The following is a 12184-nucleotide window of genomic DNA, read 5'->3' as shown; positions in this document are numbered from 1 at the left end:
ATTTTACTAAACTTAAAAGGTATCTGGCTTTTTTGTTTGGATCAAGGCTGAATTTAAATCTTTGTAGCCCAAATGGAAGAAAGGGACAGTCCTGTGGTCAACACCAAGGACAACTGGACTCTATTTCTCTCACTATAAGTCATCTGACCTCTCTGCTTCAGTTTTACCTGCCTGTAGTAGAATGGAATAGTCACATTCCTTTGTACCTCACAAGAGTGCTGGGCAGCTGAACTTACTCCTATCTGTAAAGTGCTTTGAGATAGAATGGGCTGTGTTTAAGGACAAACTACAAAACTGGGCTGGACCAAGCACCAGAAAATTAAGGTAGGTGACACTCTCACGCTGATAATAGGTGGGGCAAGATAATCTGTCATCTCTTCTTTAGTAATTATGATGCCTCCCTGTAGATGGCAGCATTATACACTCGATAAGAATACAGCTTAGCCCCATTCTGTCAGTACATACAGTAGAACCTCAGAGCTAAACACATCAGGAATGGAGGTTGTTGGTAACTCTGTTCAGGGTTACAAACATTTCAAAGTGACGGTTGTTTCAAAAGTTTACATAAACAACTGAACATTGACTTAATACAGCTTTGGAACTTTACTATGCAGAAGAAAAATGCTGCTTTCCCTTTATTTTTTTTCCCATAGTTTACATTTAAACACAGTACTGAATTGTAGTTGCTTTTTTTCTTTTTTGTCTCTGCTGCTGCCTGATTGTGTACTTCTGGTTCCAAAGGAGGTGTGTGGTTGACTGATCAGTTCGTAACTGGTGTTTGTAACTCTGAGGTCCTACTGTATAACTTACTGTAGCTGTAATTTTTGAGTTGGGGAGATAAAGTTGATGTGTTTCTACTATGGTAGCTAAGACTCAATTTAATGTTTTAAATCTGATGTCGCCTTTTACATTTGGTAACACCATGCTGTAAGAGTATTCTTGGAAGCAGAAACTAGTTATTCTTATTTCCTTAATGCGTTGCATAAAGGGAAAACTCTCTCATGCCATTGCATTAAAGAAAATGAAACTGAAGCAAAGGAAGGCACTGCAAGGCTTTGAGTTCACTATGCTGAGATTTCTATCTGTAATGATGTTGCTTTTATAAGAACTTAACACAAATGGGAATAGCCTAACTATTCAGTAAAACTATTTTTAATCATTAGCATAATAGAATGTGAGTGGCTATTTGATCTATAAAGCATTGCTGTGACATAGTGTTCATGTTACTGGAGAAAGGAGGAAAGAACAGGCCTAAAAAGTCCTGGTAACTTAAAAGAAGAGAGAGATTACAAGAACACAAGCAAGCTGTATATATGTAAAATTGTAGTGGGCAGGAAGCTTACAAGCCTCTTCATTTTCTCACCCTACAGTGAGAATATCTTTCAGAGCAGAAGGCTGCATTGCTCAATGCATGCAACCCACTTTCCAAAAAACAATTTAAAAAAAATGTCAGCTTATGAGCAGTAATAAGGCGTTTAGAAAAGGGCAGTATGCTAGCCAGTGCGCCAAAAAGCATGAATTAATAACCCAAGGTGTGTCTTGTTGCTATATGGTCCCAATGAGTGACTGAAGCATTGTTCACCACCCTTTATCCTTCCATTGCCTTATTCATTCCAAATTTATATCGAGTAGAATCCCAGGGATCCAAATCTCCATTTCATGCCCATCACTGCATGGGGGAACACATGGCTGCATTCTGAGCTTCATGCCGTAGAATGTTCACATTCAAAGAGGCACGAAGAGAAACAGACACGATCTGGGCCATTCCATTGCAGCAGAAGTTTCGGGAGTAACATTTTATAAGTGTTATCCTCTTCCCAGTTTAGGAGCCTAAATTTCCTTTGGCAGACAGACTTGTTAGCGTTTCTGTGCTGTATAATATAGCGGGGTTGGGCTCTCTGGCTGGCCTGCTGCTTTGTTGGATGTAGTATTGCCCTGCCAGACAGAGAGAGAGCACCCCTGAAAATACAAAAGACAAAGATGGGGAGGGTGCCCATAAAAATGTATGTGAAAGGCGGCAGGCAGCTTTGATACTCCAGGCGGATCTAGCTGGTGATATGTAAGGAGAGTGTGGGGAATATAACTTGGTCATTAAAATGTTCAGAGTCAGAGAGGGGGGCAGTTGGTTGGGGGTATGGGCAGCAGCTAGCAATGGAGAGAGGGGCATTACCTGTGTCTTTTTAAGATGCTGGGCTGTACTGTGTGAAGGAGCTGCTCTGTGATTGAATTAAGGGCAGTACTGCTGCATTAACACACCCCAAGATTTCCCTTCTCTGCTCCAGTTTGGGCATCAGCAACCATAAATCAGATCCAGAGAGCATTCAGTTTAATCCAGCGTTAATGCCGAGGAGTCTGATGGCAAGGGACAGAGTACCGGGACAAGGGCTGCTCCTCAGACTGGGCGTCTCCATGGTGCTGCTGGGGTCTCTCCTTCCCAGCACAGACTGTAGTCCTCATCCACCTCCACGGTTTGCTTCCTATGAAGTGATAGTTCCGAGGAAGCTAGCACCCAAGGAAGGCAAAGCCACCAATGATGAGGTGTCCTATGTCATCAAGGCAGAAGGAAAGAACCACATTGTTCACCTAAAGCAGAAGAAAGGATTCCTAGTAAAAAATTTCCCAGTCTTCACTTACGATGCTAGAGGTCAACTGAGAGTAGATCTGCCCCATATTCCAGATGATTGTTACTATCATGGGTATGTGGAAGATACCCCAGACTCTCACGTGGCCCTCAGCACCTGCTCTGGACTCAGAGGGTTTCTCCAGATTGGGAGCTTAAACTATGATATTGAACCTGTGGAGACTTCCTTTACATTCCAGCACCGTCTTTATCGAACAGAGGAGATGAAACCCAAGACTGTGACATGTGGATTAACCGCCAAAGAGATCAAATATCAAGCTTCTGAGACGGAGAGGAGGCAGGTTCCCAAAGCGGAGGCATTTCATCCCTGGACACACACTAAGTATATGGAGCTTCTTATAGTGGTGGACAACCTGCGGTTTGAATATTCAGGCAGAAATATAACTAATGTTTCAATGCAAGTTGTTGATGTAGTCAGTATGGTGGATGAGCTTTTTTATCCTCTTCGTCTTCGCGTACTACTAACTGGACTAGAAATTTGGACAGAAAGCAACCCCATCAAAATTACACACAATATAAGTGAGGTTCTTTTCAATTTTAACCTTTGGAGAAAACGTCACATTTATCCACGGGCGCCACATGATGTAGGACACCTATTTGTGTATATGAATTTTGGAGCAAACATTGGAAAAGCGTACCTGAGAAGTGTCTGTGATAAGAAACGTGCATCGGGTGTCGAAGCATTCATGCATGGCCCTTCAAGGGAGTTTGCTGTGCTTTTTGCTCATGAGTTGGGACATAATATTGGCATGAAACATGATGGAAAAGAGTGCGTATGTGCCAATGACAGTACCTGCATCATGAATGCACATCATACACAAGTCCATCAATTCAGTAACTGCAGTTCTAGAGACTATTTTGACCTAACAGTGTCAGGCCAAGGACGCTGTCTGAATAACATCCCAGAAATTGAAAAACTATTTCATGTGCAGCATTGTGGCAACTTCATAGTTGACCCAGGAGAACAGTGCGATTGTGGCTCCAAAAAACAATGTAAAAAGGACCCTTGCTGTGATCACACTTGCCAGTTGAAGCCAGGGGCTATTTGTGCTTTCGGACAGTGCTGTCACAAATGTCAGTTTCTTCCAGAAGGAAGAACATGCAGAAAGAAGACTACTGAATGTGACCTGCCTGAGTATTGCAATGGGACTTCTCCATGGTGCCAAGAGAATGTGTATATGCAAGACGGGACTTTATGCAGTGACAACGGCTACTGTTTTCATGGGTTTTGCTCTACTCACAATTTACAATGTCAACACCTCTTTGGCAAAGCAGCTATGGCAGCTCCAGAAAGTTGCTTCAAAGAAGTGAACCTAAAAGGGGATCGGTTTGGCAACTGTGGAGGGGACGGGGGAGATGTAAAGTTTGAGCAATGTAAATTGGAAAACATCTTGTGCGGAAGGGTGCAGTGTGTGAATGTAAAAAGAATACCTTGGGGAGAGGATCATACGACCCTAATTCAAACTCCAGTGGATAATATGTGGTGCTGGGGTACGGACTTTCACGTTGGGATGGAGCTCTCTGATACTGGTATAGTAGAAGATGGTGCAAAGTGTGGAACAAACAAGATTTGTATTAACCATACATGTGTCAATGAGACAACAGTGCTGACATCCAGCTGTACTGTAAAGAAGTGTGGCGGTAGAGGGGTTTGCAACAGTAACGGGAACTGCCATTGTAATGATGGTTGGGCCCCTCCAAACTGTCAGTTCGCTGGCTTTGGAGGAAGCATTGACAGTGGGCCCCCCCCACTTTCCAAAGTTGGACTCTTTAGTTTTGTCGGGACTATTGTGGGCATAACCCTTGCTGCCGCTGTAGTCACTGCAGCTATCGTTCTCTTACTTAAAAAGCCTGTAGCAACAGTGATTCATAGAGCATCTGAAAGCATTGCGCAAATACATCCATCTCTCAGGAGCATGTGAAAACAAGGCAGCGTTAGCTTCAAAAAGCCAGTGCAGAGTGGAAAGTCCATGGTTTAGGGTTTCTCAGAACAGTTGTGGAAATGCCTGGGGAACCCTGCCGGAGAATCGATGGATCCGGATGACTAGTTTCAGTAGGACTCATGTAAATTTACTTTATACATATCCACACACACTTTTGGCAGTTTGTTCTGTTTTTTAAAAATAATTAAATAAATTTGGTCTTGGAATCAAATAGCAAAACGATCAGCGAATTAAAAAAAACTGACGGATTTAAATCTATTTATCATCCCCTTGGCCCCATCAGGCCCTAAGCAATTCACAGCTTGTCTGTGCCAGGGTTTGTAACTGGGGTCTGACTGGAATCCGTCAGCCCCGCCCCAATGTGGTTTTTTAGGATATTGGTGAAGTGGCACACAAGCGGGCAGAGGAGGGGAGAGACCCAATTGGGAGTTTTAAAAACTTAATATTTAGGGCTAAGGTTCCTATTTTTTGCCATTTTTGCTTCACAACCCACAGGTTTTTCCCTCAGCAGAGACTGGCACCTAGGGTGACCAGACAGCAAATGTGAAAAATTGGGACGGGGTGGGGGGGTAATAGGAGTCTATATAAGAAAAATACCCAAAAATTGGGACTGTCCCTATAAAATCAGGATGTCTGGTCACCCTACTGGCACCTAATATCGTCCCCCTCAGGGGAAGTCAGCTTTCCAAATGGCCGCCATCTCGCCTTGTTCTCAGTGAGACAGAAGCCACAGGCAGCCCTCAGTTAAAATGGCTGCCACTTCCCTACAGCCTGTGGAGGAGCAGCTCTTAAAAGAAATGGACACTGTCCCTGTCCCCCACTGTAACCCGTGGGGCTAAAGTTCTGCTGTCCTGAGGGAGGAGGGCGGCCCCATATTCTGTGAGGAGGCAGAGAGGGGCACTGTGAAGAACAGGTGGGGTGGGGAAAGGGTCATTGACCCCAAGGGAAGGACACTGATGTGGGCAAATATAGATAAGGAAGGAAGACGCCATGGAGGCTTCCCAGAGAGGGTCAGGAGGGAGGTGGGTTATTGATAAGGGCAAAGGCTGGAGTGGAATCAATGGCAGCCACTCCTGCCCTACCCCACCCCAGGGCGTAGGAGAGGGCAAGTGGAATCCCTTAAAAGCAGCGAGCGGGGGGGGCACCTCTTTTTGTGGTTTTTAGCAGTTCAGGTTGAATTTTGAAGCCCACAGAAAATCAGGGTCAGGCAGCCTGACCCTGTAGGCTCAAAGGTCAGAATGCAGACCAGAAAAAAAAAAGTCCCTCGCTGTTTAAAATCATCTGCTATGTGGGGAGCTGAGTCATGATTTTTAAATGCTTGTTTTTGGCAACACAGCCTATGACCCGCCTGCATTTTCCCTCTTCACAAGCCCTTATTTCAAGCTTCCTGCCCCCCACACCCGCAAGCCTCAGCATAGTAGCTGCTGACAGCCATCCAGCACCCTATTCACCAAATTGTCTCCTTTCAGCACATCAAAGGATTTCTCCAAGCACACACACCTCATTATCTTAAGACGGGGAGGTGTTGGAAAAGGAGATAGTGGAAGATGGGATGGGTGCACTGTGGTGTACAGGAATGGGGGCAGTGCCAAAGGCTAGATACCATTTCATTTCTGTCTTGCAGTTGTGGCACAGGTCCCACGTGCAGCAATATTTTAATTGCGCCACAACAAGGACTTTTGTGAATTGTAGCTTGAATAGCTGCACCAGCTTGCGTGACAGCTGACTCAAGGAACGGGGCATAGCTGGGCTTTCATAGCGTTGGGCTCTCATAGCGCTGGGCTCTGGCATAGCTTGGAAAAGTGCTCGTTTCTCTCTCTCTCTCTCTCCTCTCTAATTGACGTCCTACATAACTGGAAAGCCCTAAAGTCTGGCTCTGCACAAGCCACACATGGCTACGTTCTAAGTCCCTCTCTACCCCAAGCCACATGCCATAGAATGTTCACGTTTAAAGCGGCACCAAAACAATCAACCGCCATCCCGGACATTCCACAGCCGCAGGAAGTTCAGGGGTTAAACATAACCCACCCTTTTTTTTTTTTTTTGGTTTTGCCCATTTAGAACCCTGGATTTCCTTGCATAGAGCGGTTTGTTAGTGGGGCTGTGCTTTATTATATAGCGAGGAGGTCTGTTGCCTTGTGGTACTTGGTATCCCACAAATGGTGAGCATGAGCCCTTGATGTTACAAAGGAGAGATGGGTGAGGAAGGAGCCCACAGAAATGGGGTTGTGAAAGGGGGCTGGCCCCTTTGTGCATTACTTGATGCTGATCTGGAGCATGAAATGTAAGGGGAGAAGTTTACTGTGTCTACTCACTAAAGCTCAGAGAGGCAGTTGGCAGCAGGCGTGGGCAGCAGTTGGGAGTGGAGAGAGAGAGAGGCATTACCTGCTGCTTTTTAAGATGAGAAGGAGCCACTCCGTGACTGAATTAACGACCGTGCTGCTGATTTAACACCTCACAATTTCCCTTCTCTGCTCCAGTTTGGAAAGCAGCGACCATAAACCAGACCCAGAGAGGATTAGCGTTAATGCCGAGGAGTCTGATGGCAAGGGACACAGTGCTGGGACAAGGGCTGCTCCTCAGACTGGGCGTCTCCATGGTGCTGCTGGGGTCTCTCCTTCCCAGCACAGACTGTAGTCCTCATCCACCTCCACGGTTTGCTTCCTATGAAGTGATAGTTCCGAGGAAGCTAGCACCCAAGGAAGACAGAGCCACCAAGGACGAGATGTCCTATGCCATCAAAGTGGAAGGTAAGATCCACGTAGTTCACCTAAAGCAGAAGAAAGGATTCCTAGTAAAAAATTTCCCAGTCTTCACGTATGATGCTAGAGGTCAACTGAGAGTAGATCAGCCCCACATTCCAGATGATTGCTACTATCATGGGTATGTGGAAAATACCCCAGACTCTCACGTGGCCCTCAGCACCTGCTCTGGACTTAAAGGATTTCTCCAGATTGGGAGCTTAAACTATGAAATTGAACCTGTGGAGACTTCCTTTACATTCCAGCACCGTCTTTATCGAACAGAGGAGATGGAACCCAAGGCTGTGAAGTGTGAAGTAACGGATGGAGAAAGAAAACGTCCAGCAACAGTAATGGAGACTAGGAAGGACTTAATAGGTAAAGACCTGTCTATAAGATTCAGACACACCAGGTATCTCGAGCTCTTTATAGTGGCAGACAAAAAACTGTTTGACTATCATGGGAAAAATGAAACCAATGTGACATATCTCGTTGTTGACACAGTCAATATGGCAGATTCTCATTTTCAGTCTCTAAAGTTACGTATACTTCTGGTTGGGCTATTGATCTGGACGCAAAACAACCCCATTAACATTCCTGAAGACATCAGGTTGCTTCTTCAGAGTTTTAATGACTGGAGAAGACTTAATATTTCTCCACGGGTGAAACATGATGCTGCACACCTATTTATTTATAAAAATTTTGGAACACTAGTTGGGAGGGCATATGTAAGTGGGATCTGTGAAGGCTATTATGGAGCAGGAGTTGAAGCATACATTTTTAATTCTCCAATACTCTTTTCAAAGGTTCTCTCTCATGAACTGGGTCATAATCTTGGCATGGAGCATGATCATACAGGCTGTATGTGTGGCAAACACACAAGTTGCATCATGAGTGAAGCGAGTTCAAGAACCAGTCTATTCAGTAACTGCAGTAAAAATTATTTTTTAGACCTAATGGATAAAGGAAAAGGAAACTGTTTGTTTAACATCCCTGAACCTCATGCACTTTTTACCATTCAGCGCTGTGGTAACAAAGTAGTGGACCATGGAGAAGACTGTGATTGTGGGAACCTACGAGAATGTAGAAGAGATCCTTGTTGCCATCACAATTGCACACTGAAGCCAGGAGCTGTTTGTTCTGTTGGACAGTGCTGTAGAAAATGTAAGTTTCTGCCAGCAGGAAGAACATGCAGAGCAATTGCAGACGAGTGTGACCTGCCCGAGTATTGCAATGGGATTTCCGAGTGGTGTCCTGAAGATGTGTATGAGCAGGATGGAAATGCATGCAGTGACAATGGCTACTGTTATAAGGGGAAATGCGCCACCCATAATTTACAGTGTGAAAGTATCTTTGGAAAAGGAGCTAGAGCTGCTCCAGAAATTTGCTTCAATGAACTGAATGTAAAAGCTGATCGGTTTGGCAACTGTGGGGGTGACGGGAAAGAAATGGCGTTTGAGAAATGCAACCAGAGCAACAGCTTGTGTGGGAGAGTGCAGTGTGTGAATGTGAAAGACATACCTGTCTTGGAGGAATACGCAACCATAATTCAAACGCCGATGGGCAATGGGTGGTGCTGGGGCACAGACTATCATCCAGGGGTAGATATTGTTGACATCGGAGTAGTGGCAGATGGCACAATGTGTGGCAACACAAAGGTTTGTATGAACCGGACATGTACGGCTGCTTCAGTGATTAAAAGAGCGTGTGATGAGGACAAAAAGTGCAGCAGGAGAGGAGTTTGCAACAATAATAAAAACTGTCACTGTGTCGAGGGCTGGGCCCCTCCAAACTGTCAGTTCCATGGCTTTGGAGGAAGCATTGACAGTGGCCCTCCCCCACAGAGAGTGAGGGACAAAATCTGGTGGGGTTTTTGGGCAATACTTGGTCTTGCTCTCCTCATCCTCATTGCTCTTATTCTTGCTATAAGAAGATTTAAAAAATCTATCCTATCATGTCTGCGTCGTACGTTCCTCAAGAAGGCGCAACCAAAAGGTCGGCCAGCAGCGAAGGATTCAAAGAAGTCTGAAGGAAGGAAACACCATAAGTGAAACGCACAATGGAAAATCCATCATTTAGGGTTTCCCATTGCTGCCTTAGGAAGGCTGGTGGTCCTGGCTGGAACATCAGTGAATCCAATTTACTAGTTCAGGGGGTTCGTTTAAAGTTATAAATTCTTAGCATTAGCATTATATCTTCTGTTAAGGAAGACAAACTTCAGTACGTTTGGTTTGGGTATAAATAAAGAAAAGTAAAACTTACCAAATAAAGATGAAAGTTTTACAATTTTCAGCTCAACACCGAATTTGAAAAAATAATAAAGTAGGTTCTTACTAATTAAACTGAGTGGCTGGAAGATCACATTGCACATTACTTATTTAAATTCATGAAAGGTTTTGAAGAGACCCAGCTGAGGCTCTGGACTCTGACATAAATTACAAGATAGCAGACTCCATGAGAGCCAACAAAACTCCCTAGCTCTACAAAACGACAGCCCTATCAGTCTGCAAGAGCCTGCTAGAGCGACGCGCCATTTAGCATGCCATGATGCTCAATTTACACAGGACCTATTTAGGACTAGAGCTAGTGCCAAAGTTTTAGGTACCTTCATGGAGAATGTAAATTCGCGAGTAAACAAACAAACATTGCTAACAGTCAAAGCTGCTGCCTCACAGAGAGTACTGTGCTTTGGCAGCCTCTGACGTTATGGATCTGGACACGTCAAGGCTGATCTCAGCATTTGTGACAAGAGAAAGGACTAGAAACCTTTTTCTTTTAAAATCAGCCTGGTGGATGTAACGGGTGTAACCCAGTCATTAAAGCTTCCTCCCAGCCATGTGCCACCGTCCTGCAGATGAGCCAACTTCTCTGGCAAGTAACTAGAGTGGCTTCTGGGTACACGAGGGGGCAGCTGAATAGCATGAGAGGCAATTTGTTCTAGTGGACTAAACATGCTAGGTTTGTTGACAGTGGGAAAATCAGTAGTGTTATTAGCAAGTTTTAAACACCTGCTTTCCCAGTGTAGATAAATCCCCTGAGAGTAAAGTACTCCTGTAGCCTAGTCCTTCCTCTGATGCCTTCTGTGGCTTTGGGAAGTCACTGACCATCTCTGCCTCACTCTCTTTCAGTATCTCTGTCTGTAAAATGGTAACAATAATATTGACATACCTACAACACAAGAGTGGAGGGTCTGGTGATAAAATTAGTTAATTGATTTTAAGGCCACTGTAATCATATAGTCTGACCTGCTGCAAACACAGGCCAGTGAATTTCTCCAAATGATTCTGCACGAAGTCCTAGCTTGTTTGCGTTACAGAGTGCCTTTTAAAAAGACATCCAGTTATGATTTATAGACCTCAAGTGATGTGGAAATAGTGACATCCCTAGATAAGTTATTCCAGTGGTTAATTAAGGTGCAAAATATAACAGTGCAGTTATTTCTCTGCACTTGTCTATCTTCTTTTACCATCGTCTGCTCAAGCGCTTTCTACTCGTAGAAACCTTCTCCCTTTGCAATTTTTTATAGACCATGATCAAGTCACCTATTAACCTTCTCTTGGATAAACTAAATAAACTGAACTGCTTTCATCTCACCATATGGCAGGTTTTTCAGACCTCATATCACTCTTGGTAAAGACCTCTACTATATAAGTGGTAAAATTCACCCCCACATACAGAAACTCTCCAATGGCTGCCTCAGGCCCCTAACTTTTTTGGAGAAGTAGCCTTGAAATCCCTTTTAAACGTTCTCATTTACCCATTTCCTCCAGCCTTAGCAGCTGCGCTGTGCATCTCCTTCAGTGGGAGGCTGGTCACAGCATGAAGGTACCCTCAACCCCTTTTCATATACAAGGGAACCTATGTCCTGGGACTACCCCCAAAGAATCATCATGCTCTTCCTCACCAAAATCCTAGGGCTAGCACCATGCAGAACTATGTGATCACAGTGGGACTGATTCATTTCTGATTGGAGAGGTGGGGGGAGGAAAACCCCTCACACAAGCCCACCCAAAAAAGGATGCATCAGCTCTGAATATTAAATGTTTGCTAGCAATGAAATCTGAGACATCAATAACATTTGACAGGAGTTGAGCATTGTCATCTTCTCCTTGTACAGGGCGGATTGCGGAGATTGTTACATACTGCGCCACCTAGTGGCTGAACGTAGTAGAATTGTAGCATTCCGCCCCAGACACCTAACCTGTTCAGGTGCTTTAGCATATCTCATTAGGCATCTCTATGTAGCTTTAGGCTCCTAAATACCTTTGAAAAATCTTGCCCTCAGTGACTGAAGCTTTGAAACCATTCAAAGAGAACTACTTAACTAGCGTGCAAGGAACAATGGTGTAAATATTACAGTAGTGCTCAAACCCAGAGTAACTCCACTGAATAAAGAGTAATCATATGTTAAATTTAATTGGGTAATTTATTGCTAAGACCTTTTTGATGTGTGGAAGGTATTATATTCAGAATGATTCTTGACTGCCCTGTGACTGATGGTGTGATACATTTCTAACACAGAACGTGGGGGTGCCAAAAATACTCTTTTTTTTTGTTACTATTAATTATCAATGTGTTGTAGAATACTCTTTTAGTATTAATTAACAATGATGTGTTGTAGAATGTGCACTTCACAACATACAGCTCTCTGGTGAAGATGGTATTAAAACAAGTTTTAATACAAAACAGCCATCCAGCCCACAAAGCCTAGAGCATGAAATGAATGAACCAGCAAAATCAGAAGAGATCCAAAACAATCATCAGAGAATCATAGACGTTAACGACAGAAAAGCCATCACTCATCTCTCCAGTTAGACGTAAGCCAGTCACTAGAATTTGTTTTGTCCATCAATTAGATT

The 12184-nt window shown here is 44.1% G+C and overlaps 2 protein-coding genes across 3 annotated transcripts; both read left to right on the top strand.

Annotated features, from left to right (window-relative positions):
- Positions 1-1745: 1745 nt before the first annotated feature.
- On the top strand, positions 1746-4795 carry LOC120386128 (disintegrin and metalloproteinase domain-containing protein 9-like). Its single transcript, XM_039505049.1, has one exon. The coding sequence runs from the start codon at positions 2341-2343 to the stop codon at positions 4561-4563; it is 2223 nt and encodes a 740-aa protein (XP_039360983.1). The 5' UTR covers positions 1746-2340; the 3' UTR covers positions 4564-4795.
- Positions 4796-6607: 1812 nt separating this feature from the next.
- LOC120386127 (disintegrin and metalloproteinase domain-containing protein 20-like) lies at positions 6608-11832 on the top strand. 2 transcript variants are annotated; one of them, XM_039505046.1, is made up of 2 exons: positions 6608-6746; positions 7065-11832. In XM_039505046.1, exon 2 carries the CDS (start codon positions 7112-7114, stop codon positions 9374-9376), a length of 2265 nt encoding a protein of 754 aa, XP_039360980.1. In that variant the 5' UTR covers positions 6608-6746; positions 7065-7111; the 3' UTR covers positions 9377-11832. The 2 variants fall into 2 exon arrangements, with proteins under 2 accessions (XP_039360980.1, XP_039360981.1); XM_039505047.1 differs by lacking the exon at positions 6608-6746 and having other exon boundaries at positions 7076-7334; positions 7611-11832.
- Positions 11833-12184: the final 352 nt, after the last annotated feature.

The sequence above is a fragment of the Mauremys reevesii genome, linkage group 18 (assembly GCF_016161935.1).
Source record: "Mauremys reevesii isolate NIE-2019 linkage group 18, ASM1616193v1, whole genome shotgun sequence".
In the NCBI taxonomy this organism is placed as follows: Eukaryota; Metazoa; Chordata; order Testudines; family Geoemydidae; genus Mauremys; species Mauremys reevesii.
The sequence above is the reverse complement of the archived record's forward strand: the minus strand, read 5'-3'. Positions and strand labels throughout refer to the sequence as shown.

Excerpts from the sequence above, each read along its gene's own strand:
- LOC120386128 (XM_039505049.1), top strand. The coding sequence starts at position 2,341 with ATGCCGAGGAGTCTGATGGCAAGGGACAGAGTACCGGGACAAGGGCTG.
- LOC120386127 (XM_039505046.1), top strand. The coding sequence starts at position 7,112 with ATGCCGAGGAGTCTGATGGCAAGGGACACAGTGCTGGGACAAGGGCTG.